Raw genomic sequence first — 27,182 nt, forward strand, 5'->3', positions numbered from 1 at the left:
GTTCATATCAGACAGGTTGAGCGAAATCTACCCTGTGTTTCAATCCTCATCTGAATCTCCTGAACCGTTCAACAAGAACGGTCTCACTTCTCTCCCTCCAGTTCCTCCCGTCGTCCCGATCTGATTCGGATGTGTTTGTTTCCGAATCGCTTCCGAATCTCCCCCGAGTGCTCTTCGTTCCGTCGAGAGGGCCTCTTCGTCGTCGAGATCGAGATCGAGCGAGTACGCTCGTGCAGAAGACAAGTCGATCGGTGCTGGCCTCGAAAAAACGTTCTTGCCACTCCTGAAAGTACAAACCAACATTGAGTCACCCGGAATGACGCTTGAACTTGGAGACAGCGAAACAATGCGTACTTGCGCAGGACGAGGGCTAGTCGACCAAATTGGAACAGGTTCCTCACGACGAGGAGGAACGTGTCGAACACTTCTTCGTTCTTGGCCGAACAGCCATTGAAGAAGATGACGGCGAGCGTCACGACGCACAGTGCCGTGATCAACAGATCGAGCGTGTTGTAGTACGATACCCAGAATTGCTGTTTTGAAGTTCAAACAATGTTGGCATTGGAGATCCAGAGAATTGCGCAGTTTGAGCAGGGACTCACCTTGCCAAATGCAAAGAATCGGATCGAAACTTCGACAATCATGGCCGTGTTGACTATCACCTCCAACACGTAGAACGTGAAGCTTGGACAATGTTCACTCGTCGCGCTGAGAAACACTGTTGTCAACCTGGTCTCGAATGATTCTTATCAGCTTCCGTTTCAATAGAGATTCTTCAGAAATGAATGAGCGAGAATACGGAAGCGAGAGAGAGATCGAGCTCACGACAAGGCGGCCATGCCGAGGTACAGAAAGACGTAGAATTGGGAGAAAACGAATCGATTTGCGACTCCCTTCAAGGTTTCGAGAGTATCGTTCCGTCCGTTCGTCGCGAAAGATCTGTACAGAAGACCCCAAGTATGCGAGTTACAAGTCAGCGCATCTGTCGCCGGCAACGAGGTCCGCGACCTGATTGCTCTCGCGGCGCATGGGCGCTCGAGCCCAGCGAGGACAGCATTCAGGATAGGAGTACAACTCAACTCGTCGTCCCATTCTCCATACGGTACCCCTCCCGAGCTGGAGTCGAATCCCGACCCGGTGGTCGGCGGGGTAAGCCCACGCCTCGTCCCCACCGGACCATTCAATAGCGGTGTTGCCATCCTCTCCCAGCGATCGCGCGTTTGTGAATTGTGTCAGGAAGTCGGACTGGTTCGGCAATTTGAGGAGAGAGCGAACTGCTGCATCTCATCTTTGTTTCCCGCGACGGACACTCTCTCCTCGAACCTGATGTATCGACTCGTCTTGCTACGACACAGTCAGAGTAATCTACGGTCTCTTGCTATTGAAAAGCGCTTAGGTGTTCAAGATCCGTCGACAACAGACAGACCCCTCTCCTGTGAGCACACGTCAAGAGAGGCTACGTCTCCTTGTGATGGACGGTCTAAGATGTAAACTCTGTCTCAGTACCAGCTGTACTTCCGCGCGCGAGCATTTCCAAAGGATATGGTCATACTGTTACAACTAAATAACAACAGAAGAGAAGTGTCCCGGCACTCTTTTCCTTCCTTCAAGAGCAAGTTGAACCCTTTTCTACTCGTCATCACTACTGTCCTCCATCTCGACATATGTCCTACCGTCGCCTGCCGCCCCTTGAGTTGCTCCCGGACCAGAGTTCTGACTCCTACCTTCTTTGATCCTCCTCAAGTGTCCTTCGACCCGACGTTGCAACCCTTGGTCGCGTTCGACCGTGTCGAGTTTCAATCGCTTGCTGCAACCTCCGATCGGACATTCGACATTCCCATGGTTCGACTGGATGTATTCTTTGATCGCATATCCCGAGAACGAATGAGGACACACAGTACTAGCCGCATGACAACGGGGAAAGGTTTTCAGCATCTCGTTGTACGACCTCGAAGAAGTAGGAGAAAGGGGCAAAACGTACGAAGTGTACGCGTCTTCGAGGTAAGACGCTGTGAGGGGACATCGGAAATCTTCTTTCTGAGCGGTGATCTCGACTTCGTCATCGGAATCTTTTCCTCCTGCTCCTGCTTGTGCTCCTGCACCGTTCGAATCTTCTGTAGGAATGTGTAGATGAGTGATCGATTCTTTCTCCCACAAAGTAAACGGAAAACATACCTCGAGGCAAGAATTTTTTGATGTTTGGGACCGAAGCACCATCCGTGAATTGTTCCTACAATGCAGTACGAGCACAGGACGAGTCAATCAAGAGCAGCATACTCGGGGCTCAATTTCGCGTACCCAAACGAGACTGATGAAATCGGCATAGTCCTTGTTCTTGACGAGCTTGTCCCGAATTGAAGTCGATTGGTACTCTTCGAGAGACCGATCCGCCTTCTTCTGATACGTTTCGTAGATGTTGGTCTAAGCGCCACGTCGCCACGTAGGAATTAGTCTCGGAATCTCCCATGCGACACGAGGGAATGTTCTCTCGTACGATCTGGTGTCCTTGCACGATGCGCTGTCGCAGGTCACTAATGGTTGCCGTGCGAATCTCGTTCTCTTGGACTCGATCAAGAACGACTTTGAACTCTGCGTCGAGTTGCTGGAAGGTCGACTGACGAGTACGTACGAGCAGGTTAGAGCGTCACAGAAGCAAGGAAGAATAATGTTTCGGGAACGTACGTTTTCGAGCAAGACTTCGAGGTACTTGTGCTCGTCATACCCTTCGTCACGGTGCTCCTCCGCCAATGTCTCGACAAACTCACTCGTCACGTTGTGCAAGAGGATGAGAGTATCTTTGAGACTCTTTTTGAGGACTTGCAGTTGACCGACGAGTTGTTTCAATTTCGAGTCGCCCTGACGCAAGTCGACTGGTTGGTTCAACAGAGTGGGGTCAACCTGGCGCAAGAGGTCGTCGTTGAGTCGACCTTGCTCTTCAGTGTCGCTCGGAGGGTCGGCACTCGAGTCGTCGCGCACGGCGCGGGATGTTCGCTTTTGCAACGGCATTCGGTCAATAGGTCACGTTGACGCGTCGAAAGAGGGCGAGAGCGATGGTTGGAGAGAGGCAGACGCGCATCGAGAGCGTGTGCGCAGATCAAAGAACGCGCGCGCACGTGCAGGAGAACAAGCGGTTCAGGGGAGGATCCGTCAGTCCCATGCGAGATCAGTCGGAACCTGACGTACACCGTCCGGACCTTCCCTTCACTCGTGAGCACCACCAGCAAGATGCGGATACGACTGCTACTAGTTGCGACACTGTCGCCACTGCTCGCTGCAGCGTCGACCAGTATCGTCGACGTGCTCTCGGCTTCTCCCGACCACTCGCTCCTGCTTCGAGCATTCCAACGAGCCCGCTTGATCCCGACCCTGAACCGACTCAACGGCTCGACTGTGTTTGCTCCAACCGATGAAGCGATTCGTCAAGCCCAAGAGCGAGAACGTTCCCATGACGACGACAACGTTTGGTCCTCGCTCGTGCTCGCCGAAGACGATCAGGAACACGACAACCTGCAGCTTGAGCTACGAGACACCCTCTTGTACCACTGCCTGAACTACACGCTGTTCCCACCACCGCGATCTCATTCGAACGGTTCGGATCCCGATCCCGAACCCGAACCCCCCACTTCGACCCTCGCGTCCGTCTCGAAACACTTGCCCCTCGGAGTAGTCACGATGCAAGAGTCTCTCTACTTTCCTATGCTCTCGTCGTACAACCACTCGTTCCCTCAACCTCCGTCTCTGCCCGGATCTGAACCCGACAAACCCGACCCGGGCGCACCTACAGACCATCCCGAGGGCCTCTTGCGCGGTCATGGACAGCAAGTAAGAGTCGTGCGTACGAGCAAGAGAGAGATTGCGATTGGTGTCGATTCAACCGGACAAGGAGGGTTCAAAGTCGAGGTTGACAAGATCGAGTATGCCAAGAATGGAGCGTTCGTTCCAGTTCAAGGGGTCCTCGAGAAGCCAAAAGATCTAGGCAAGTAGTTCTACCGCTATCAATTCATATATCGCACTAATTGGTCGCAAATCACAGCTTCAATCGTTCAGACGACTCCTTCGCTCTCGACATTCGCTTCCCTTCTTCCAGACTCGCTCCTGTCGTACCTGGAGCAAACCTCTCACCTCACCTTATTCGCCCCAACGAACGAAGCATGGTCAGAACTGTCCGACCTCGAGATGCGATACCTCCGTTCTCAATTCTCCGAGATTGACATTGGCGAGATTGTCGGTGATGCCGCGAGTCGGAACGCGACTCGTAGCGGCAACGGAGGAGTCGGATACTTGAGTCAATTTGGAGAGGACAAGTTGGTCATGACGCTCCGAAACGGCACACTCGCGATCGAAACAGGCGAACAGGACGGGATCAAGGTCAATGGAACCAAGATTGAGCAAGGAGACATTCTCGCCAAGAACGGCAAGTCCATCCAATCTCACCACGGCAAGTTTTCGAGCTGACTCTGCACAATTTCGATCTAGGTGTTTTGCACACTCTTCCCTCCTTATTGTTGCCTTCGGGTTCTCTCGCTCTCACCGCCGAAAAATACCTCCTCGCCCTCAACTGCACCAAATTCGTCTCGTTACTCCACTCGGTTAACATGTCGCATTACGTCCAGATCCCTTCGAACCAAGACACGACGATCCCGCCCAGTCCCCTGCCCAAACTTTCCTCTTCCTCCCAACATGCTTTCCAGTCCGGAGCTTCTGATCGGGAAGAAGGAGAAGGATACACAATCCTCGCACTCAAAGACACACTTTTGACGTCGACCGAAAACTTGCGACTGTTGACGCTCCCTTCGTTCCCGTCCCCGGGTACTCCCGAACTCGAAGCGCTCCTCTCATACCACATCTTGCCGGGCAAACTCGAACCGAAATCGATGCATGACGGGATGCTCGTCGGAACCGAACTGAGACCTGCGTCGCTCAAACGTGAAAGACAAAAGTTGGTCGTCAGCGTTCAGGACGAGGAAGGGGGAGAAGGGGAAGGGTGGCAAAAGAGCAAGAGTCGACGCGAGAAAGAAGTTGTGATTGGATTTGGAAACGCCAACGCGATCGCTGAACCAGGTAAGCAACCATCCACCTATTGCTCAATTTCGGGAACCCTTTTGAGCATTGACACAACCATCCTGTGCGATAACTCCAGTTCAAGTGGGCAACTCGATCATCTATTTGATCTCGACGATCCTTGAACCGCCTGCATCGATCATTTCGACCGCAGTCTCCGACTTGCGACTCTCGACCTTCATCGCGTCGGTGTACTCGGCTTCGCTTGACAAGACGTTCCTTTCGACTCCCTCGATTACGTACCTCGTGCCGACGAACCAAGCGTTCGAGACGCTCGGATTGGGCATGTCGTATCTCTTGTTACCGACCGCTCAACCCGAACTCGAAAGTTTGTTGAGGTACCACGCGATCGACGAACTCGTGTACCTCGAAGAGTTCCCCGATTCCGGTTCGAACCGGTACCCGACCCTCGAACGGGGCTCCGAGATCTACCTTGAACGAGGCGCAAACTCGTCGTTGCTCGCACATGGTCCTACTCTCGAAGGATCTTCGGCAAACGGGGAACAACGAGATGCGAAAGTGCTCGAAGGAGATCTTTTGACCGAGACGGGAGTCCTGCATGTGGTGGATCAGGTCGAAATCCCTCCTTCGATCGAAATCACGGTTGACAAATTGATGAAGGGAGCCAAGAGTACCACCATGGTTGAACTGATCAAAGAAGCCAACATGTCTTGGATCCTTGAAGGGAAACCGGAACCTCGACCAGACGACGACGACGATGATGACGAGCTTCGATTCCGAAATGGTGACGATGAACCGAGACGAGCGTACACGATCTTGTGTCCGACCGACAAAGCGCTCTCGAGGCTCAACTTGACGTACTACCTCACCCACCCTGTCGCCCTCTCGTCTCTGATTCGATTACACGTGATTCCAACCGATGCGCTCATCGAACATGCGAACCATGGAGGAGAAGAGGAAGGAACCCCGCTCGTCCTGTCCGACTCGATCACGTACCCTACATTGCACTCGATCGAACGAGGAGGTCGAAGCAAGTATGGCAAAGTCGCGTTCAAACGTTGGGGTTCCGAACGAGGGAGTTGGATGGTCGGGATCGAGAGTGCGAGAGGAACGAAAGGTGAAAGCGATTCAGCTCGAGTCGTCACGTGGGGTCGAGCAACTCCTTGGATCGTAACAGAACGATCAGGAACGGACAGTGTCGTGGGCAACAGGAATCGAAGGACCAGAGTCGCACGTGGAGGTGGAGTCATTTTGATCGATTCCGTCTTGTTGCCGTGGGAACCAGGGTGGTTCAGAAAGTGGGGATGGATCGTACTCACTGCGGTCGTCTCGACTCTTGTCGTTGCTCTCGTCGTCGTTTGGGGGATCAAGAAATGGAGGAAGAGAAAGGGTAAACTTGGGGAAGGGTACGAACGAGTCGAGGGTGAGGAAGACTAGATTTTGGACTTCCGTTCCCACCATCTTTCGCTTGCACTTGGTTCTTTCTAGAAATGCTTCCTGTCTTTTGTTTCTCTTCGTGTTGTGTTCACTCTCTTTCCTTGTAGCTGCTCTCCTACTTTTTCTCCTGTATGCATTGTGCACAGCTTAAACGCCATTTCTGCCCAGCGCCTTTCCGACTCAAATTCACGAGGTTGCGCTACTTTGCTAGGGTCCTTCACCTGATATCAAGTTGCTCTGTCAACTCGAAGGCATCATGTTGTAAGAGTAAAGAGGGACTTTTGTTTCGAAACAATCAAAGTTTTGGGGTGACAGTACTGCAAAAAAAGTAAAGAAAGCGAGAATAGTAATGAGGGAGGGTGGTGAGGCGCTTGAAGGAACGATTCGACAAGGGATGCGATTCTTTCTTAAGCGTCGTTCTTGGTGACTTCGTGAAGCGATTCAGCCAAGTGTCGAACGTTGTGCTCGGTGATACCGGCGACCGAGATACGTCCATCGCGGGTCAAGTACACGTGGTACTCTTGCGCCAATCGGTCGACTTGCTCAGGAGTGATACCCTGAAATTTTGTGATCGTTCCCCGATTAGTTCCCGATCAGAAAACGCAAGAGAGAAGTGGGGAGACCCAGAAAAAACGTACGAGGTAGGCAAACATGCCGATTTGCGACTTGATGTGCTTCCAGTCCTTCTTCGATCCAACTTCCTTCAAGAGGTCGAACAAAGTCGAACGCATGCCGATGATGCGGTCCGCCATACCCTTGACTTCGGCGAGCCTGTTTCAACCACAATGAAGCATCCTCGAGTCAATTGTCTGATATATTCGTTAGGGAGTTGTCGAAAAGGAAATTGGAACAAACCATTGAGCGTTGAGTTCAGGGTCGGTGAGGAGAGTAGCAGCGACACGAGCTCCGTGAACGGGAGGGTTCGAGTACATCGGTCGGACGACACTATAGACATTGATACGAAAGAGAACCATTAGCTTTTTGCAGAGGGTTTCTCTTATTTGGCTTGAGAAACCGGCATAGAAACGTACATCTTGATTTGTGAATCAACCTTGGCCTTCTCTTCGGGCGACTCGCACACGACCGAGAAGGTTCCAACACGTTCACCGTAGAGACCCATGTTCTTGGCGAACGACTGGCACAGGACGAGCTGGTGACCTTCCGAGATGAAGTGACGGAGCGCGAACGCATCGTTGTCGACCGATCTGAAACACCCGCGACGTATCAGCACGGGTCAAAAGCTCAGCTCTGATAGACCTCAAAAGCAGCTCACCCGGAAGCGAAACCGAGGTAGGCATTGTCGATGACGGGGAAGTGTTTCTTTTCCTGCAAACATCGAAAAAAGGCGGCTGCCGTCAGTCAAAAGTTGACGCAAACCCCGGGCGCAACGACGATCCGTACCTTGACAATGTCCGAGATCTCCTTCCACTGTTCCCTCGTCGGGTCGATACCGGTCGGGTTGTGCGCGCACGCGTGCAGGAGGACGATGCTGCCTTCTTCCATCGCGCGGAGGTCCTTCTTCATGCCCTCAAAGTCGAGTCCGACCGTCTTCTTGTCGTAGTACGAGTACGTCTTGACCTCGAGTCCCGAGTCTTTGAAGATCGGGATGTGGTTCCCCCACGTCGGGGCCGGAAGGTAGATCGTCTTCGAGTGAGGGTAGTGACGCGCGAGGAAGATTCCAGCGACACGGAGAGCACCCGTACCCGAAAGGGTTTGAGTGATGGCAACCTGTATCCATAAAACATGATCGAGCGAGTCAACACGACAAAAGGTTCGGGTTTGGGTCGAAACTATTTTTTCGTCGAGCAGCACTCACGCGACCCTCCTTGAGCGGCTTCGAGTCTTCACCGTACGCGAGCGTGGCAGCAGCCTTGGTAAAGTCGTTGAGACCGGTGATCGGGAGGTACTCCTTGTCGTTGCGTTGACTGATGACCTTGTCCTCAGCCTGAACATCGCGGCGTCAGTACCAAGGTCGACCGAAGGAATGCGTAAACAGGGGAGACTCACGGCGAGAACGGAAGGGAGGACGTAGGGCTTGCCGTCCTTGTCGCGGTACGCTCCGACTCCCAAATTGATCTTCTTGGGGTCCTGGTCCTTCTTAAAGGCCTCGGTAATACCTACACGCATCGGATCTCCGAGTCAGCGACATTGTGCACCAGGAGACACGGGCATGAGAGGGAGAGGGAGCCGCGTACCGAGGATAGGGTCGGGAGGACCGGCGGGAACCTTGGACCACACCGACACGGATCGGGCCGCGTTCAATTGGACCGACAGTTGGCGCGCAGACACTCGGGTACGGGACAACATGCTGGCAGACATGACGGAGAAGGACGGATCCGCGCAACCGGTGGGAAAACGTGGGGAGCGAGAACCGAAGACCGCATGAGCGCATTGAGGAACAGAGAGGCGGGATCTGTCAGTACAGAGTTGACGAACCGCCCGAGAAAAGAGACTGACGTGGAAGCTGGATGGAGAAGAGAGGGAGCACGGAGCGAGCCGCCGCAGCTGCTGAACGTCGGGTAACTTCGTGACATTCTTAGCCGCGGAGTCAACGTCCACTTTCTTCGCGTCTCACAAACGATTCATTCACAACAACAACGGCACTACGAATCATCTGAAGTAACACTGATCATGCCATCTTGCCATGCTTTGGCAAAAACCCTTGTCCCTCGAGATCAGGATCAAACCCTAGTGACACCGCCGGCGAAGGCTGAGAGGAGACAGTTGTCAGTATCTCGAGGCAACAGCACAGGAAGAACAGAGGAGAAAAAAAAGTAGCGCACCGTCCACCGTTCTCGTTTGAGCCGATCCTGACTTTCGACTTCGCGCGCGCGTTTCCTCGCGCGTTCGACCCTCCTGCGATCTTCTTCCTGTCTCTCGTACTTGCCCATCTCGACCGCGTTACTACCTTGTTGCTGCTGGTTGCGACTCAGACCTCGTTCCAGCGCCCTTCCCGGTTTTGTTTTCGACAATAACGACCTCGCTGCCGGGGACAGGTGGTCACCAGTTCGAGGCGTCGAGTTTCCACTAATTCCTTCGCATCTTCCCGTCATAGTCGAGGACCTGACGGAATCCAACACCGATCTCCTCAATCCAGTCGAGTTCCCTCCTCCCAACGCCAACCCTCTCGATGTCGATCCGGAAGCAGCTGTAGCGCTACCGTGACTCGCTGCAGTCTCGGCGAGACTCCGTTTCGCTTTCCTCGCCATCTTGAACGCGAGTTCCTCTCGACGACTCGTGTCTTCGATCCGGAACGGTCCGACACTCGCATCAACCTCGTGAGTTCGGAGCGTAATTGGGGTCGCTTCGATCGATCCCCACGTCATGAGTTCTTGCAACGCTTGTGGCGGCAGTTGATTCGCTCGAGGAGAAGGCAGTGCCGAAACGAACGAAAAGTCGTTTACCCGCGGAGTGTTTGACGATTCGACAGGATCTACACTCGGTATGTGAGCGACCATTTTTCCGAAAGAGAAAAGAGAGGGGACGCACAGGGAGTACCCGAGATTGCAGCGTTGATCCGTGAACGCGAAGGAGACGGGGTCCCTCCGCTCTGACTGCCTTCTCCAGTTTCGAGTTCCATGAGTCTCGTGGCATGGTACCGAATTCCTTTCGGTTCTCCCACAGGCAGGACCGGTCCGTTGGTCGAAGTGGACGGGTTTGCCGGATTCGAGGAGGGTGGCGGAGGATCGGATGGGTCCGTGTCGGCGTCAGGGGGGAACATGAGCGAGTTGCGATTCTGTTCAGGTAAACTCAGAGCGTCAGCGACAATGTTCGAGGGTAGCAACCTGTATCAAGGCAGAGACTTACCCTGAAAGGCCAAGTTTCGACGTCGACCTGCAACTGCTTCTTCTCGAGTGGTCTCGCTTCCTCTTCCTCCTCGACGGCGGGTCGATCATAGTCGACATATTGCTTCGCTTTGTCATCGACCCGACTTGCCACTGTCAGGGCTGTCTGTTTCCCTTTTCCCTTGTCGTCCACGCCGAGGATCAGTTTTTGGTCGCCTTGGTTGCCTCCCGTGATCCTCAACCGTTCCTTCTCGTCTCTGCCTTTGATCAACCCTCGATCATCGTCTCCAACTTTGGTTCCCGAACCCACAAGGACCTGTCTCTCCCCAGGTCGACCACTCTGACCTTCCAACATCCACACGGTCCCGTCCCCAGAACTCTCGATCATTTCCCTCGTGACGTCGACCAACCGTTCTCGAGCGTGTCTTCCTCGAATCTGTTTCTCGTTCGCACGTCGTTCGGCTTCCCACGCCCACCTCGTCTTGTCTCGACGAGCCTGGTTGTCCCTTGCCAACAAGGTTGCGAACGACGAGTTGTCTTCAGAAGTGTATTTCGACTGGAACGCATCGAGTGACAGCGCCGTGTTGATCCCTCCGGATGAAGGATCGAAGGTGCGATTCGGAGCGTGAGATGCGGGTGTAGCTGAGAACGAGGTCAACGGAGTTCGATCGAATGCTGTCGGAGTGTCGGCTCCGTAAGTCGAATCAAGTGGAGTTCTTCCGGGCGTGTCGTTCGCTATTTTCCATGGCAATTTGTGAGCATTTGAGCGTTCAAAAGCTCTGGAAAGTGGGGAAAAGTAGGAAAGTGAAGAATATACCTCGGTGACGACGTCTCGTGCTCGAGTGGGTTGCTACGGGAGTGCACAGTTCCCTCAGCCTACGCACGCTCTCTCCAACGATGTGTTCATCGTGAGATTCGAGCCCTTGAATGATCTCGCGTCTCGTATCGAGCGCGTAGAGTTGTGGGAAGAAGTCACGTTTGATGATGTCGCTCAGATGAGTGATGTACTCTTCTTCCTGTCAAGTTAGGCGAAATCAAGAGGTTCAATGAGGATCGAGTGGAGAGACAAGTGAGGGTAGGCTCGCACCGATAAGATCTCTTGTTTGTATTTCGAGTAGGTGGGTTTGTACACTTCACTCGATCTGACAAGTTCACGATGCTCTGTCGTGGTGGATCGGCGAGTCGAGGGAGTCGCGCGGTGCTGACGTCGCGACGTCGACTGCGCGTGCGAGTCGAGTACTGGCGTATCCCACTCTCTCGAAGGTCCTGTCGAGGTCGATGCGTACGGTGTAGGTGGTTGACTACGCTCGCGAGGCATGATTAATCGAGACTAGCGACTTGTCGGAGAGAGGAGGGTTCGAGTGGAGGGGAAACTCAACTTTCTGATCTTCTTGTCTCGACTCTACCTCTACGCCTCGCACCTATTCACAGCAGCCGTCTCGAAGCGAACCAATGTCGGAACCAGCGAGAAAGCTCACCAAGAAGGAGAAGAAGGCGCAGGCGTTCAGGTCTTCGAAAGGCAAACAAAAATCTACATCTCAACTTCCGTTCAACGAGGACGACGCCGTACCCGTGGCAGAAGACATCAACGAAGCAGAAGTTGATCGCGACGCATCTGCGGAATCAGGAACGGCGACGTCCAAGAAGAGGAAGCGAACAGCCGATGCAGGAGACAGCACCGCCGCTGACGACGACGAGGCTGCTATTGGCGAAGGAGACGACGAACAACCAAAGAAGAAGAAGCGACAACGCGGCAAGAAAAAGTCGCAACAGATTCGACCGGGAGGAGTCGACGAGCAGGGCAAACCTCGTTTGATCGTCTTTGTCGGTACGGCACTGTTCTCGACTCGCTAACACTAACTAGTCTCCAGCTGATCCCATTCTTGCATGGGAACAGGCAACTTGCCGTACAAAGTGACGGTGCAAGACCTCGAGAAGCACTTTAAAGCTTGTGGTAAGGATCCTGTCGTCTTCCTAGAGAGCCTGCATTGTCTCGTATCTGACCCTTCTCCCCTTTCCATCTATGTAGGCGAGACCCCTCAAGTCCGACTCTTGACCCCGAAACCTTCACCCGACTCTACCTCGAAAGCTCCCGCTTCGAAAGGATGTGCGTTCGTCCAATTCACGACCTCTCAAGCGCTCCAAGCCGCACTTCGGTTGCACCACTCGATGCTCGACAATCGCAAAATCAACGTCGAGTTGACTGCGGGAGGAGGAGGCAATTCAGAAGCTCGCAAAGCCAAGATTTTGATCCAACGCGAGAAACTCGAAAAGGAACGAGAGAAGGCTTCGAAGAACCGAAGGATCCGAGAAGGAGAGACCGAGGATGGAGACAAGACGGGCAGGTGGAAACTCGCGGCGGAGAAACAAGCTGGAACCGAGGCGGAGGAGGATCAGAACGTCGTGGTCGAGAACGGCAGGAAGAAGAAGGTGAGAGATCGCAGGAACAAGGAAGGGAAACCGAGTGCTGGAGCCGAGAAGCAAGAGGCAGATAGGAAACGCGCCATGGACAAGCGGGCAGAGAAGGCGAGCAGTGGTGCGAACGCGATCAAACTCGCGTCGGGATGGGGCAACAGGTCGACCTAGGTCTCATTCTCGTAGTTTATCATCTCGTCATCATGGACGCGTGAAAGTTACCATTCACTCATCCTCCCAGCAAACGACCGATGATTTTGGAGAGCGATTTTCATCCCGCTCAGGCCTCCTTCCAGGGCCCTTTCTCTTCTCGCTCGAGCCGCTCTCTGTCTCTTCTCTCTGTACATCTCGGCGCGCTCGCCTGCACTGATCCTCGATTGTCAGAAGTAATCGATTCAAGAAGAAGCGCAGAGATACGGGCCGGAATGGCTTCGCCGAGTCTCAATTCGAGGTGAGTCACGAAGAATCTTCTCCCGACAGAGTCAGACTAAGAGCTGATGAACGCGTGTTCCAATAGCCGCGATGTGAACGAGTTTCCTTCTCGTTCGACCAGTCCAAGCGACTGGACTCGTATCGATTTCGATTCGACTGGATCAACTGATCTCGAATTCACCTTTCGGTTGGAAGAGGCCTCAATGAATGATGTCGAAACGGAAGCAAAGAGACAAACTGCCGATGAGTTGGACAAAGACCAGGATGAAACGGACGATCCCTTCGAACTCGAGCTCGACATGAAAAGAAGCGAGGCTCGTGACTGGCCGGCCATTGACCACGACGAGGGAGCAGTTTCGGGATGTCACACAGGGCTGGAGATGGATCCATCCAGCGCAGGTGCGAATTTCTCTGAGCCCGAACTCGTCTTCCTGCATACTGAGAAGATTTCAAGTAAAGGAGAGAGTCGAACCTCTGAGTTTCATCCCGAGCCCGACAAGTCGCGGATATTCGATCCATCTGAGCAGGGAGTAGCGCGTGTACAACCACTCTCGACACCGAAACGGACGAGTTCGACGCTGTCACTACGAGAACTCGAAACGCCGTTTCTCCTCGATACGCTCTCGCTTCCTTCTCCGCCTCCTGCTTCTCATTGCATTCCAAGCAATTCCCTCGCCTCTCGTCGACATATGCCGTCTCTCGACGTTCCCACCGACATGGTCAGAACATCGCTTCACAGCACAGGTTCTCCTCTATCTCCCTCGTTTTCAGTCATCAATCCTTCTCCATACGATTACTATCGACTCCCGCTGTCTCCATCCTACTCGGTCACGTCCAAAATTTTCCCTCTACCTCCTATGTCCTCCGCCAATCCTTCGACTATCTCGTTTCCGCCATCGACGCCAACGCAATCTTGGACTCTGGATCCATCAACTCCGTCGCCGAGAACTTTTCACTTTCCATCGACCTCGCTTCCAGATTCAGATAAGAGCGAGCTGAGAACTGTGGTACCCAAGTTTGTTTCCGTCTTTGTTCCACCCGACCAAGCCAACAATGCTCCACGTCGTCAATCAGGTACACCGAGCGATACCAGCCTCGCTTCCGACAGATGTTCCGCAGTCGAGCCCTCAGACTTCCACAAGCAAGCTATCCGTCACTATCGTGCCGACTCGATCCTGCGACATCGCGGCAGCGTCTTCGGGGACGAAGCTGATTTGCAGAACCTTCAAGCGGTCAACAGGAGGACCATGGATTGGGTGCAAAAGACACGAAAAACTTCTGTCCGTGAATCGCACACCCATACATCGAAGCCAATTCCGCCAGACAAGGTGCCGAGGAAGAAACGGATCCGGTTCCGGGAGAACAGACTCAAACGATTCTTTGCTTCGAAACGTCGACGGTTCATTCTCGCCACGACCCTCTTCCTAGTCGTTATGGTTGTCGCAATCGCAGCTGCCCTTTCCAAGAGGAAGACTTCGTCACCAGGTGAATGCACTCGAGATGGGGGAACGGCCAAGTCAAATCATGGGCAGTGTCTGTGCGCACCAGGGTTGGGCAGTACCCGCTGTCACCTCAACACAACCTGTATCGAGATTGGAGGTCAAAAAGTCGTACAGGGCTTTCTGGATCTGGCTCGAACCGAATCTGCATGGTGGGAACCAACAATCGACCCCGCTCGCCTGGCTTATACTCTCAACCACTACGTCCAACCACTTTCGTCTTTGCCTGCTTGTCAAGCTCAACTGTCCTTGATCGACTTCCCTTCACTCGCGACCCTGCCAGACCGACTCACTTTCGCGCAGATTGCTCTCGCTCACACGCTTGCCCTGTCCGAGTCCAATCTGACTACGTTCCGGTTACACAAGTTCATCTCGTCCCTCGATTTCGCCCACCTTGACGATGCTCCTGCGTCACGCCCCGACTCGAATTACCAGATCATCAGCGCTGGGTACACCTGGGACTTTGCGACGATGCAAAGAACCGTTCAAACAATGAGATGGCAAGACTTGGCCAAGCCGTCCACAGAAGAAATCGTGAGGATGGAAGGCAAGACGCAGGCTCTGGATCGGATTACACCGTTTGCTATCGCTTCGAGCTCTCAAAGAACGGAAGCATTGCAGCATTATTGGATCGACACGCTCGGATTGGAAGAACCAAGGCTCGAACGATTCCGATCAGCGATTCAGAATTCAGAAATTCTGGTTCCCATGTGCGCAGAAGCCAAGCAAATCCAATCATACAATGTATCAATTAACGACGCGACCGATATGATAGCAAGCTTTGGATGTCGAGGCAAGCTGACGGAAGAAATGCGAATGGAAGTCGAAGCTTCTGAAAGTCAGGTCTTTGGCTTGTCTGCAAGCGATCCCAGCTCTGCCCTGGACAACAATGTGAGTTTGTAACTGTCTTGATCGCGCTCTCAACCAGCTGATTCCCGAGAGGTTCCAATGTAGACCCGACCTGTCTACGGCATCCTGAACATTCTTCCAAATACTGAATTTTCTTGGGATCTCATCTCTCGACCGGCTCGCCCTCAGGCCTCCATCGTACTACAAGATTTAGCCTACAATCGAATTTCGCTACATGCTGGCGAGTTCCTTCCTGTAGAACCGGATTCTCCTGTTCCGCTCTCTGCGCCGACAACGCTCGAGCATTTCGGCCTCTACAATCGTCTCGACCATGTTTTGCTCGAATACCTACAGCTCTTCAATATCAAAACAGCAAGCCTGCTGATACAGGGCGTGCTCGCACCGGAAGGAGCTTCGAGGTCTTCCAAGCTCGTACAGGAATTCGATGGTGCGCAGAGCTTGCCTGTCATAGGTGTTCAAGTATGGGGTGGAATCCGATGGTCCGATATTGCCGAAGTTAGAGCTATGTAGGGATCTCTGAATGCAGTACGAAGGGCTTTTGCGATAGCCTGGTCTGCTTTTTGTGGACGTATTTTTTTTAAGGACGGGCCAACAACAATCTGAGACACTTGGCAGCTTCGACCCTTCTTTTCTAGATCCGAAGCTTTCAATCAGTGATGCAGATGCGAATAGACGAGGAGGCGCGCGAACGGATCTGGATGTCAATCAAAGTTCAAGCTGACATTCAGCTTGAATGACGCGCCCGGAACCCCTCGTCATCCCCACTCTTTGCTCTTTCCCTTTGTCGAACCTCGCCCGACTCGACCATCCCGAGAAACAGTGTCAGTCTAAGCCTCTCGCTCTTTATCGCTCACGGGCCTAGATAGAGCAGATCGGACTGACCGCCTCGTACGCGCACGTCACTCAGCCTCATCCCCAGCCCCAACTCGAGAGTCAGCTGCTCCACGATGGCAAAGAACACATCATCCAAAGGTGGGTCCGACGCTCACAGCGCGAGGTTTGAACGATCGAGTGCGAGTCGAAGCGGTTTGTGCGCGCGTGAGGCTGACGCGCCTGTTTTTCGAATGCTTCCTTTCCCTTACTTCTCGCACTTCCTTGAATTATACCCTTTTCGATACACTCGTGATGTTCAAACAGCTACGAAACGGTAGGCCCATCATACTTTTCCTGAGCATAAAGCATTCAGCACTAATTCATCGATCGCTTTGCGCCGCGAACCTAGATCCAAGTCACAGTCGCAGACTCCGTATCATATCTTCCAGAGGAAACGATACGCGGAGCTCAAGGAGAGCATGCCGAAAGCAGTGCGTTCTCCCTCACCTGTGCCGGAAATTATTCGTCACCTCTGACTCACCTCCTACAATGATAGGATGTGAAACAGCGCAGGAAGATTATTAGCGAGGAATGGAAGTCTTCGGAAGAGAACCCCAAGAACCAGGAATCGGAATCGTGAGATTCATGGCTTCCAGCACTGGTAACGAGGAAAGCTTGCAATCTGTGACCTGAAATGCGCGTGTAGTTACTGCGAATTTCAGTTAGCCGGAAAGCAGCCTTTTGCTGATTGAGCTAGGAGTGCTCAAGAGGTCGAAACTCGAGCCTGCGAACATCGGTAGCTGGTACTCTAGCGCACGACAAGGCAAGTCCAGCCCTGGTGTTCTCGCCGTCGTCCTTGCTCTTCATGCCGCTTCTCGTAGTACTTGACGTTGCATGCTCCGATAATCTGGGCGGAGATATCTCGACATCGAGAGCAAGTTCAGGGATAATTCACGTGCAAGTCAAATGACTGTCTTGGGCAAAGGTACAAGCGCCGAAAAGGACCGCCACTAGTGAGCAAAGATGAGGTCGGCCAGCATACTGGAAGCTGAAGTCCAGGAGAGCAGGAGCGAAAGGATGAGACGACGTCGTCACGCCGTCATCGATTGATCATCTTTCAACCTCCACCCACTCTGATCAGTCATGTCGAATCCAACGGTCGAAGCCTACCAGAAGCAAGCCATTGAACAATTCAAGGTCGCAGTGAGTCCTAGCACCGCCGTACCTGTGCCTGTTCCCTGTGCTGATTGCTTCATCTCGCTGCAGCGCTCGTATCTGAATGACAAGCGCTCTGAGTAGGTCGACGAGCTCCCCATGACCGCCATGGCTACTGCTGATCAGCGAAACGAGTCTCGAGCTGATCCCCTTGTCTCTCTCTTGCTGTTGCTCTCAACTTGTTCCCGCACAGTGCCCAAACGCGCTACGTTGATCCCGCTTCCGAGTTCGTCAACCGCTCGGCTGCCGAGAAGCCTCTCCCAACGCTCTTCTTAGCGGTTCTACTGGCGCTCTCGATTCTCCCCATTTCGATCTTCCTCATCTTCTCCCTCGGCACCCTGCTCTTCATCGGTGGAGGTGCCCTCGTTGCGACGGTACTCACGCTCGCTTTCATCATCGGCAATGCGACGATGCTTTTGCTTGGAGCGCTCTCGATTGCCGCCTTCTTCGCGGCTTGCATTACGGGTTGGATCGTTGCAGCCTACGCCGCCTACCGCTTTGCCGTAATTATCGCAAACTCGTCGAATCTTCCGCAGGGACTCAAGGTTTGCGCACATTTTGCCTCGTGTCGAGAGGCCAGTCGTCAGACTGATCCGGATTCTCTTCCCGAGCAGGACTTTAAACAGGAGGCGCTGTCGTTGATCTTTGGCGGCGGCTACCATGGGTCTCATGAAAGCGGCAGTGACAAGTTTAACGGCAAAGTACGCTTCAATAACAACGTGCAGCATTCTGACGACAGCGAGGTCAAGATCAAGAGCGACGAGTGAAAATGACGTGTCTGGTTAGATTTTGTTTAGTTTCTCCTGCTTGCACTGTTTCTGTTTCTGTTGTGGGGTGTCAGAGATCGATGCCAATGTAGCATAGACGCTTTTGCTGGGCGCTTCCCTTGTTTACGAAATGGACCGGTGAGAGACTCCTGAGCAGAGAGCTCCACAAGCACTCTGCTGTTCCTCCTTTCGTTCTTAGTTGCCTCACTTCAACGCATGTTGGGGATGTTGACTCGTACTCTGTTTGCATCTGGCTACGGCGGCCAGATCTACTCGCTATCGTTCAACCCAACGATTCCTTCGCTTTCGATCTCGTCTACCGTCGCTGCCGGTTCCGCCCCAACTTGGCTCACTTTGCACCCGACTCAGCCTATCCTATATACTGGGGACGAGTTCTCTTCGCCGCATGGCACGCTCACAACGTTTGAGATCCAAAACGGGGACGCATTACGTCAAGTTGGTTCGCATGCGAATTCGAAGGAAGGACCGGTCCATTTCGCGTTGAGTCCCGACACGAAGCAACTGTTCTCGGCTTGCTACTCTGCCGGCGCGCTCAGCACCACGAAACTGCTCGAGGACGGCAAGTTTGCCGACCCGACGGAGAAAGAAGGGCGTGGACAGAATTACGTTTATGGAGGCAAAGGGCAGAACCCAGACAGACAGGAAGGACCGCATGCACATGGAGTGTGAGTTGTTTGTGTTTCGAGAACAAGGTTTACAATAGCACGACTGACGCTGATTTGATTGTACCTGCAGCGCAATCGACCCGACTGGCCAGTACTTGTTCTGTACGGACCTCGGAACCGATCAAGTGCACGTGTACCACATCAAACCGACCCGAATCGACTTTGTCACGTCGCTCGCTGCCACACGAGGTTCTGGCCCGCGCCATCTCGTATTTTCGCAAACCGCTTCTCGTACTCTATTCTATCTCGTCGAGGAATTGTCCAACACTGTTTCTATCTACGAGATCACCTATCCCGATCCCAAAATCGACGATGATTCCGAGGTCAAACCCAATCCCGAGCAAGACACTCCTATGCCCCTCGCTCCGACGGAACCGACTCCCGGTCCTGCGACTCTCGACGCGCCTCCTGAACCTGGATCGGAGCTGCCTGGTCCTGGGTACTATCGACCGAAACCAGAGACAGTTGCACCCGTGCCGAAATCGATCCTCCTCACGATTAACCCGGTGCAGCTCAACATCTCGACTTTGCCTGCAAACGCATCCGAGATCGCAGCAGGTGATTGGACCGCCGCTGAGCTCGAACTGAGTCACGATCGACGATTCTTGTACGTCTCGAACCGAGCACCGGTCGAACCCAATTTGCCCGAGTCGGACTACCTCACGATCTTCTCGCTCGACGGGGATGGCAAGATTGTCGAAGCCGAGACGAGTCATTTCGCTCTCGGAGGAGTTGGACCTCGGGATTTCATGTCGAGTCCGAAATCGGGCGACGAGGAGCAGGGCAAGTATGTCGCAGTTGCATTCCAACGTACGAACGAGGTCGTGGTGTATTCGGTCGACGGAAAGAACATCACCGAAGTGACTAGGGTGAAAGGAATCGAAGGTGCGACTGCTGTAGTTTGGCGGTCCTAGCGAAAAACAGAGCAGGCAGATTTGCAATATTAGAAAGTAGAATACTAAAACGTAAAAATACTTAAACGTAAAATCTAATAGCCCGATGCATGATGCTTGACATGTCCGATAAGGCCGGCGACGCTCGCTGCCCACACAACGCGACTCTCGCACACCTTGATCTTTAGACAGGCTATATGAAGACAACATACAAGCTCCTCGTGGGAGGCTACGAGGGTCACATCCACACGGTCGTTTTCGACCCCCACTCGCAAGAACCTTCGCTCGAGATTGTCTCGTCAACAGCTTGTGGTGCCGCACCGACCTGGCTCGCCCTCTCGCAAGACCGTGAGTCAACACTCTGAGTGCGTATCACTTGTCAGAGTCGAGTCGCGCTCATCTATGATCTCATCGTTCTAGACAAATCCGTCTACTCGCTCGACGAATGGGGCGAGCCTGGAATGGTCACTGCCTGTGTCATTGATGATGGACAACTTACAAAGCTGACGTCCGTGACGAGTGGTGAGTGCCTGCTGTTAGACTCGCGAAACAATTCCCGTACCTGATTGCAGCCTGTGCTCGCCATGTAGGCGGTGATTGGCCTTGCCACGCCTCGTTGCTGGCACAGACTTCTCCTCCCCGACTTGTCGTTTCGAACTACAAAGGCGCGTCAATTACGTCTATCCCGCTGCACGCTTCGGGTGACCTCGACCTCACTTCGTCCGAGTTTCAACGCATCGATTACCTCACGACTCGACCGACGGGTCCGCATCGAGAGCGTCAGCAACAGGATCACCCTCACGGAGCTCACGTCGACCCGAAACATACCGTAGTTGTCGTACCAGATCTCGGCACGGACGATTTGCGATTGCTTGGAATCCAACCGAATGGCGTTCTCGAAGAACTCGACCCGATCGAGCTTCCTCCCGGTAGCGGACCTCGACATGTCTTGTTCTCACGAGACGGAAACTTCCTCTACGTCATGAACGAGCTCGACAACTCTATCTCAGTCCTGTCGGTGGAATATCCTTCAGTCTTGTCGAAAACGCTCTCTTCGGCTTCGCCCTACCCAACTTTCACCCTCATCCAATCGAACGTATCACTCTTGCCTGCAAATCCGATGCCACATCAGACCGACTTTTCGAGCTGGCACAGTGCGGAACTCGCGTTGTCCCCCTCTGGCAAAACCCTCTATGCTTCGAACCGAGCTGAAGGGCACAACCCCTTGCACCCTCCCCCGACGACCTGTTCCGACTTGATGGCGATCTTTCCGATCGACGAAGTCAACGGTACGCTCGTCGCTGCCGATCGAGAACTGTTCGAAATTGGAGGACGCTGTCCGAGACATTTCAGTCTCGGAGGAGGTGATGGAAAATCAGATCAAGAAGGAAAACACATGGCGATCGTGTGTCACGATTCGGACGAATTGATCATGTTTGAACGAACGGGAGAGGATGGCAGGAAATTGCAGGAAGTTGCGAGATTGCAAGGTTGTGGCAAACCTGCAGTGGCAGTCTGGCTGTAGAAACCCCACTTCAAGAGACAAGAGTAGAGTAGATTCGGGCTCGCTTGAATAGATAGTAGAACAATAATCGAAGCGTTGTTGCACGTAAGGTTTTTTGCGACAGCTGTGTGACTTTGACTTGCGCTTCTCAGAGCTGCACATATACTGATCCCCTGAAAGTAATGAACGTTGAACAGCAGGCCGATAATAAGGCATAAGAATTTTACAATACATTAAATTGTAAGCAATCGCTCTAAACTGTAGGCCGAAGCGACAGATGATGAGACCCCGACGCGGTTTCAGCTGGCGTCGCCTCCCTCTTCGTATCAACGATAACGTTCACACCATGCCGTTCATCCACGCATCCTCTGCTCTCGCCTGGAAAGCCGGTGCCCTCCTGAGTCCGTTCCTCAAATTCTCCCCACCCTGACATTTCGCGTCCGAAAAAGGTTCGGCATCCGGTTCAATCGATCTCAAGCTGACTCTACGATTTGTCGTCAGGTGCCTCGGGTATCATGAGTGGGGCATTTGGAGCACATGCACTCAAGGGTCGACTCGTAGGAGATCAAGTCGCGACATGGGTAAATACTCTCTGGAAATCTTTCCCCTCCAGTAATCCTCTGACTTGGTTTGTGGGCGGTAAATACAGAGTATGGCGAGTCAATACGCAATCTTGAACGGTGTGGCCCTGTTGGCAATTTCGCAGCATCCGGTTCATTCGAAACGTCTCGCAGTACCGCTCATCATTGCGGGAACGACTCTTTTCTCGGGCTCGATCTTTGCCCTGTTGCTGTTCAAGGGCAAGATGGGCGGATTCACGAAAATCGTTGGACCGAGTACGCCCGTGGGTGGATTGCTCATGATTGGCGGTTACCTCAGTCTGGTAGGTTCCTTGTTTCCTCTTTCGATAGATCCGCTTTGAACTAACCTCTTTGCTCATTCGAAAACAGCTTCTGTAGATTCGTCCTCCTCTGTACTTGTAAACAAGACCGCAAATCACCACTCTCTTTTCGAGGTTTTGAGGCCGGGAAGCGATCTCTGCGTGCTGCGATTTCTCGTCTTCGCTTGGCCTCTCTCTGTCCATTTTTGCACACTCGAAGCTTATGCCAATTCGAGCAAGCGCCATTCGGAATATGGAAGTCTTTCGACCAGCGAGAACGATCAGCTTGTGATTGGAACCTGCAAGCCCGGCAACACGTCACTGACGGTCACTCGCAGTAGTAGAAACGAGATCAAGTGTGAACAAAAAGGCACGGTAATATTTACACAGAGAAAGAGAGAGATTTGCAAACTGATCGCAAGCCGAGACACCTTCAGAGGGGTCTTCATTCCTCGACTAATCCATCCTCAAGTTTCTTCTTCTCTATCATACGGAGTCGAAAGCTTCAACCCTCCAAAATATAAAGAAAGACAAGCGCATGGGGGTCACTCACTCCAAGCCGCCGAGATGCGTTTCTTGAGGTTAGCGCCTTTGATTCCTGGAGTCTTTTCCCTCACTTCGGCAGCATGCTCCTGTCCACCGAGATGACGACGAAGCATTCAGCTCTACGATGAACTATCATTAGTACTCATCGCAAGTGGTTATGCTGACCGCGTAGAATTGACGATAAGCGCGTGAAAGGTCAACTTTCGTCGCTCCCCTGTGAACCAACCACCAGAGGCATGCGTAAGTTGCAGTGGCTCTTCTCAGGTGCTCGAGTTTGGCCTGGGGGCACGAACGACTTCTTGCCAGAAGGACCTGGTCGAGCAGCAGAAATGAAGGACTTCAGCTTCAAGTTTCGAAAAGTTGATCGCTTCCGTTCATGCCTCCTTAAAGCACGGAAGGGTGGAGAACAAGAGGGAGTTCGGGGCTTTCTCACGCTTGTGGACGGTAGAGGTGTTCTTGCCCATCTCTGAGGAACGATGGAACCGGAGACGGCTCGGAGATGTGTCGGGGTTGAATGACGACGAGGGAAGGAACCCAAGGGAAGCGATCAAGAATCGGTGTGGTTTCGAGGCTTGATTTCCGAGAGGGTGCTGGAGTGGGAGGGGGCTTGATCCAGGGTGTTGGGAAGGAAGAAAAGGGAGGAAAGGGGAGCGAGAGCGCGAGTGGGGAAAAAGGCAATGGGGACGCGACGCGAATGTCAATAAAAGCATGGACCCACTCATTTCCTCTGCGCACACGCTCTCTCTCGCGCACTTCTCTGTACAAGCCGATCTGGCGCAACGGAGAAAGAACGGGTTCCAAGTTAGATAACAACAGTAGTGATAGGCAGTCAACAGGGGGAGTAAAACGCGAGGCGTAAATCATACAGAATCAAGCAAAGATAACCTAGTGTCCGTTGTCGTATTTGCAAGCAAGGAGGCAATGACTTTCGTGTGAGATGACAGCGAGAATCTCAAATCCCGTTCGAGCGGTACCCCATCGACGGTAATCGCTGGATCTCCTCTCGCTCGCTTCCTGCTGTCGCAGAGATCGTAGCCGAGTTCTGTCCACTGACGAAATCTGGTTCGTGGCTTCCGTTGAGCTCAAACACAGTACCGTTCGATTGAGCCGAAGTGACAGCAGGAGATGCATGTGGCGGGTAGTGGTAGAACGCTGGGTTTGAAGTAGAGATAGGAACATAATCTCCGTGTTCCTGTCCGGGGTGCGAATCGGATGAAGTGTTGACGCTGCTGCCAGAGGGAACCGAAGTAAGGGGCGGAGGAGGATGATAGGTCGATTCCGCAAAGAGTTCGGAATCGTAGTACGAAGTCGGAGGTGGAGGTGCTATCGAAGTTGCAACGGTCGACGAGAAGGGTTGAGGTGGGAGAGAGACCGATACTGCGTTCGAATGGTTCGACGACCCGGGCCACGCGGATGTTGCTCCAGTGGAATGGTAGAGATCGCTCGGAGTGGTTGCGGCTGCTGCGACCTGGTATTGCGCGAAAGAGTGTTGACGCGAACGCTGTTGCCGTTCATGCTCGGCGTAACGTTCCTCTTCCTGCAGTCGCTGGTTCTGGCGAGCGAGACTGTGTTGAGCTTGAGTGATGTGTCGATCGATTCCTGCCCAGACCCAGCCTATTGCTTGCATGATCTCCATGAGTCTATCAATTCGTAATGGAATCAGCTCGATTGGAAGACGCGCAAGTTCTAGAGAAAAGGAAAGAAACGCAACGCTCTACATTCGTCGACTTTGTTCGCCCACGTATAGTTCCTCGGTCCTCCTTGTTCCCATGCTCTCGACTCGACCATGTGGTGCAGGTAGTCTCGGGTGTATTCGACCGTGAAGAATGCCGAAAAGATGACGTCCGAGCGATAAAGATACTGTCATAGAAATGCCAAGGTCAATCTGAATCCTTGCTTGTAGATTCAGCGTAAGAGCAGGCGCTCGACCAGGGGACTCACGATCATGCTGGTCCACTCTCGCGCGACTTGCAGGAATCTGACATCGCTCTCGTCCTTGAGCCTCCTCAGCATGTCCAGGTATGACTCGCTTCCACCTCTCGCCGAGTTCGCATCGGCAGAAACCCCTTCCTTCTGTACTCTCGCTTCTTCCTCATCGAGTCGTTTGCAGAGCATGAAATGAATGCCCAGTACGTGTTGACCTTTGATCCCAATCAGATCTCGGAACCACACGTGGGTCTTTGGAGCCGGGTTCGCTCCGAAATTCGTATGTTCGACCGATTGTCGAAAGATCGCGACGTACCTCGAACTCGTGTCGAGTTCGTTCCAGATCTGAACGAGTGCCGGTTCCGAGAGGGGTTGTCGACGTGCGAGGGGACAGGTCAGGAGCGAGATGGACGTGCGCACGGAAGCGACGACATGACGGAACATGGAAGCTACTGCGAGGCCCGACAGGGTACGAGCATCGGTCGTCGAGATGTAAGGTACTACGTCGGCAGTGATTGGGTTCGTAAACAGGTCGCACAGCGCCGTCAGATCGTCCTCCGAACTGCGATCCTCGTTCAGGTTCAGCATCATCGCTCGAGGGAAAGTGGAAAACAACTCGTGATAGAGAGAAGAAGAAAAAACTGACAAGCAAGAACCGCGTCCGCCTATGAGGGCGACGAGAGCATCCCTCGTGTAGACCATCCACAACAGAGTGCCATTGCCGACTCGTTCTGGAGGGACGATGGGTTCCGTGACGTCGTCACACTGACCCTCATTGAGGTTCTTGAGGTGTTCGCATGCCGCGACCATGAGGTACCTTCCGCACGTTTTCGCCCTCGACGTATCATCGAACGTGACGAGAAACTCCAACATGGTCAAAGCCGAACACGCCGCGGCTGAACTCGTGCGCAACAACCCTCGATCGTCGACCAACCTCAGCGCGCGGTCTTTCATCGCTTGCGCAAACTCTTCCCGGCGGTTCCCGACGACCGTCAAATCGCGACGTTCGAGTCCTGATTTTGCCAACTCGGCAAGTGACGGGGTCCCGTACCCGACGATGAGGGGGCTGTCACTGATCCGAGCCGCCCAGGCTTGCAAGACCGCTGCAAGGCACTCGTTCGCCGGGGACAAGTGCTGTTCAATTTGTCCGGCGAGGTGCCAGTTGGACTCGAACTGATCCTGGTCGACGAGAGGACAGACCGAATGCAGGTAGGTGAAGAAAGTGCGGACGAGTTCGGACGAGATGTCGCGACTGATGCGAGTTTGCACGAGACACGAGTCAGTCGAATGCTGACTGACGTATTGTTGCTGCTGGAATTGCTGTTGTTGTTGCTGCTGCTGCTCGGACAGGAGCATGGGTGGTGATCGAGATTGAGAATGAGGTGCGGGCGGCGGCGGATGATCGTAAGCGTTTGAATCGCCCGTTGTTGGAGACAGCAGAGGTTTCGTAGGGTCATCGCCATAAAGGGCTCTAGCGAAAGATATCGACAGGTCAGCCCGTTCTCGTCAGCAAGATTTCGCTTTGGGTTAACTGACTTGGCTTGTTGGATCAGTTTGCCGCTCCGAACCGTTTTGGGTTTGTTCTTGACGTAGGTATCGGTACAACTATGGGAAATTCGTTGCAGTGAATCCGACTGAGCGCTTATTCTCCAAGTATGAGGCAGGCACAAGAGCAGGGTCGAACGACTCACGTGATCTTCTTTTTCTCGCACTCGGAACATGGCCCTCCCGCTTTCTCGCTCCTGTCACATTTGACCCTTCTCAACCTACACGAATCGCAAGCACTGTGAGGGCACAAAGGGTCAGCTAATGTGTTGGTAAGACGAAGAGATGGGGGGCGAGGAGGCTTTACACGAGTTGCTTGCGTTTCTTCTTAGGGTTACCGTGCTTGTCGAGCTTGATCTCTTCACCCGGGTGAAACGGCAAGGGTGGATCGTTGTCGACCTGGTCGTCTGCAGCAAGATGTGCGGTAGACGGTTTCACTTCATTCGCTCTCTTGCGTTTGACGATCGGTTTCACGTCGAGGTCGAGGTCGACAAGTCCGACTTGAGATGGATGATCGAACGCTGAATGTAGTGAACCCTCGACGTCGATGTGAGAGCCGGATCCATCTCGTCGGAACGGTGGGGCAGGTTGGTCAAGATGTCCTCCCACTGTTGGTCCTGATCCAGCGAGGTACTCGTGCTGGTCCATGGATTGACGCAATTCTCCGGAACGAGCAGTCCTGAGGTCCGACAGTCGAGAGCGAGCGGTGCCAAAAGAGGCTGATCTCGAGAGAAGGCGAGCCTCTTGCAACTGATTCTCTCTTCTCGAGATTCGGGCGGGCTGGTGAGCTAGCGTGGGTCGCTCAATGTCGCACTCGTGGTTGAATCAGGTTCTGTGACCGTGTCTTCCGAACTGGCCGATTAGGACTATTCCGAAAAAGGCGCGAGCGACTCGCGAGCTCCTCACTAGCCAGATCGATCTATTTCAATATTCAATTCAAGGTGTTT

General features: G+C 53.3%; 12 protein-coding genes across 12 annotated transcripts; 7 read left to right on the forward strand and 5 right to left on the reverse strand.

Annotated features, from left to right (window-relative positions):
- Positions 1 to 39: 39 nt before the first annotated feature.
- On the reverse strand, positions 40 to 1,199 carry JCM15063_005882 (uncharacterized protein; the record flags this gene model as incomplete). The annotated part of the gene is made up of 5 exons (XM_076676638.1): positions 40 to 283; positions 355 to 533; positions 603 to 729; positions 826 to 939; positions 1,009 to 1,199. The coding sequence occupies 5 exons, from the start codon at positions 1,197 to 1,199 to the stop codon at positions 40 to 42; spliced, it is 855 nt and encodes a 284-aa protein (XP_076536097.1).
- A 430-nt stretch (positions 1,200 to 1,629) lies between these two features.
- Positions 1,630 to 3,006, reverse strand: MMS21 (SUMO ligase MMS21; the record flags this gene model as incomplete). Its single annotated transcript, XM_076676639.1, has 6 exons — positions 1,630 to 1,900; positions 1,982 to 2,114; positions 2,176 to 2,230; positions 2,299 to 2,421; positions 2,495 to 2,614; positions 2,683 to 3,006. The coding sequence occupies 6 exons, from the start codon at positions 3,004 to 3,006 to the stop codon at positions 1,630 to 1,632; spliced, it is 1,026 nt and encodes a 341-aa protein (XP_076536098.1).
- A 219-nt stretch (positions 3,007 to 3,225) lies between these two features.
- Positions 3,226 to 6,459, forward strand: JCM15063_005884 (uncharacterized protein; the record flags this gene model as incomplete). The annotated part of the gene is made up of 4 exons (XM_076676640.1): positions 3,226 to 3,976; positions 4,034 to 4,414; positions 4,477 to 5,061; positions 5,141 to 6,459. The coding sequence occupies 4 exons, from the start codon at positions 3,226 to 3,228 to the stop codon at positions 6,457 to 6,459; spliced, it is 3,036 nt and encodes a 1,011-aa protein (XP_076536099.1).
- Positions 6,460 to 6,866: 407 nt separating this feature from the next.
- On the reverse strand, positions 6,867 to 8,766 carry JCM15063_005885 (uncharacterized protein; the record flags this gene model as incomplete). The annotated part of the gene is made up of 9 exons (XM_076676641.1): positions 6,867 to 7,016; positions 7,098 to 7,230; positions 7,315 to 7,404; positions 7,491 to 7,664; positions 7,733 to 7,785; positions 7,861 to 8,187; positions 8,276 to 8,404; positions 8,467 to 8,576; positions 8,655 to 8,766. The coding sequence occupies 9 exons, from the start codon at positions 8,764 to 8,766 to the stop codon at positions 6,867 to 6,869; spliced, it is 1,278 nt and encodes a 425-aa protein (XP_076536100.1).
- Positions 8,767 to 9,088: 322 nt separating this feature from the next.
- On the reverse strand, positions 9,089 to 11,562 carry JCM15063_005886 (splicing factor ESS-2 family protein; the record flags this gene model as incomplete). Its single annotated transcript, XM_076676642.1, has 6 exons — positions 9,089 to 9,169; positions 9,243 to 9,892; positions 9,949 to 10,195; positions 10,267 to 10,979; positions 11,062 to 11,260; positions 11,332 to 11,562. The coding sequence occupies 6 exons, from the start codon at positions 11,560 to 11,562 to the stop codon at positions 9,089 to 9,091; spliced, it is 2,121 nt and encodes a 706-aa protein (XP_076536101.1).
- A 134-nt stretch (positions 11,563 to 11,696) lies between these two features.
- Positions 11,697 to 12,830, forward strand: NOP6 (Nop6p; the record flags this gene model as incomplete). The annotated part of the gene is made up of 3 exons (XM_076676643.1): positions 11,697 to 12,072; positions 12,142 to 12,198; positions 12,274 to 12,830. 3 exons carry the CDS (start codon positions 11,697 to 11,699, stop codon positions 12,828 to 12,830), a joined length of 990 nt encoding a protein of 329 aa, XP_076536102.1.
- Positions 12,831 to 13,084: 254 nt separating this feature from the next.
- On the forward strand, positions 13,085 to 16,913 carry JCM15063_005888 (HMG-box domain-containing protein; the record flags this gene model as incomplete). Its single annotated transcript, XM_076676644.1, has 6 exons — positions 13,085 to 13,110; positions 13,177 to 15,481; positions 15,545 to 15,955; positions 16,368 to 16,432; positions 16,683 to 16,764; positions 16,830 to 16,913. 6 exons carry the CDS (start codon positions 13,085 to 13,087, stop codon positions 16,911 to 16,913), a joined length of 2,973 nt encoding a protein of 990 aa, XP_076536103.1.
- Positions 16,914 to 17,416: 503 nt separating this feature from the next.
- Positions 17,417 to 18,255, forward strand: JCM15063_005889 (lipid droplet assembly factor 1; the record flags this gene model as incomplete). The annotated part of the gene is made up of 4 exons (XM_076676645.1): positions 17,417 to 17,476; positions 17,540 to 17,568; positions 17,682 to 18,033; positions 18,103 to 18,255. 4 exons carry the CDS (start codon positions 17,417 to 17,419, stop codon positions 18,253 to 18,255), a joined length of 594 nt encoding a protein of 197 aa, XP_076536104.1.
- A 216-nt stretch (positions 18,256 to 18,471) lies between these two features.
- Positions 18,472 to 19,855, forward strand: JCM15063_005890 (lactonase family protein; the record flags this gene model as incomplete). Its single annotated transcript, XM_076676646.1, has 2 exons — positions 18,472 to 18,941; positions 19,012 to 19,855. 2 exons carry the CDS (start codon positions 18,472 to 18,474, stop codon positions 19,853 to 19,855), a joined length of 1,314 nt encoding a protein of 437 aa, XP_076536105.1.
- A 176-nt stretch (positions 19,856 to 20,031) lies between these two features.
- Positions 20,032 to 21,359, forward strand: JCM15063_005891 (uncharacterized protein; the record flags this gene model as incomplete). The annotated part of the gene is made up of 3 exons (XM_076676647.1): positions 20,032 to 20,182; positions 20,255 to 20,356; positions 20,425 to 21,359. The coding sequence occupies 3 exons, from the start codon at positions 20,032 to 20,034 to the stop codon at positions 21,357 to 21,359; spliced, it is 1,188 nt and encodes a 395-aa protein (XP_076536106.1).
- A 325-nt stretch (positions 21,360 to 21,684) lies between these two features.
- JCM15063_005892 (DUF423 domain-containing protein) lies at positions 21,685 to 22,297 on the forward strand (the record flags this gene model as incomplete). Its single annotated transcript, XM_076676648.1, has 4 exons — positions 21,685 to 21,739; positions 21,840 to 21,919; positions 21,988 to 22,221; positions 22,289 to 22,297. 4 exons carry the CDS (start codon positions 21,685 to 21,687, stop codon positions 22,295 to 22,297), a joined length of 378 nt encoding a protein of 125 aa, XP_076536107.1.
- Positions 22,298 to 23,716: 1,419 nt separating this feature from the next.
- On the reverse strand, positions 23,717 to 26,883 carry JCM15063_005893 (uncharacterized protein; the record flags this gene model as incomplete). Its single annotated transcript, XM_076676649.1, has 7 exons — positions 23,717 to 24,404; positions 24,476 to 24,624; positions 24,706 to 25,252; positions 25,337 to 26,161; positions 26,227 to 26,295; positions 26,382 to 26,474; positions 26,543 to 26,883. 7 exons carry the CDS (start codon positions 26,881 to 26,883, stop codon positions 23,717 to 23,719), a joined length of 2,712 nt encoding a protein of 903 aa, XP_076536108.1.
- Between the last annotated feature and the right edge of the window lie 299 nt (positions 26,884 to 27,182).

This window comes from Sporobolomyces koalae (genome assembly GCF_050403365.1).
Source record: "Sporobolomyces koalae JCM15063 DNA, S_koalae_JCM15063T_v1_ctg5, whole genome shotgun sequence".
Lineage (NCBI taxonomy): Eukaryota > Fungi > Basidiomycota > Microbotryomycetes > Sporidiobolales > Sporidiobolaceae > Sporobolomyces > Sporobolomyces koalae.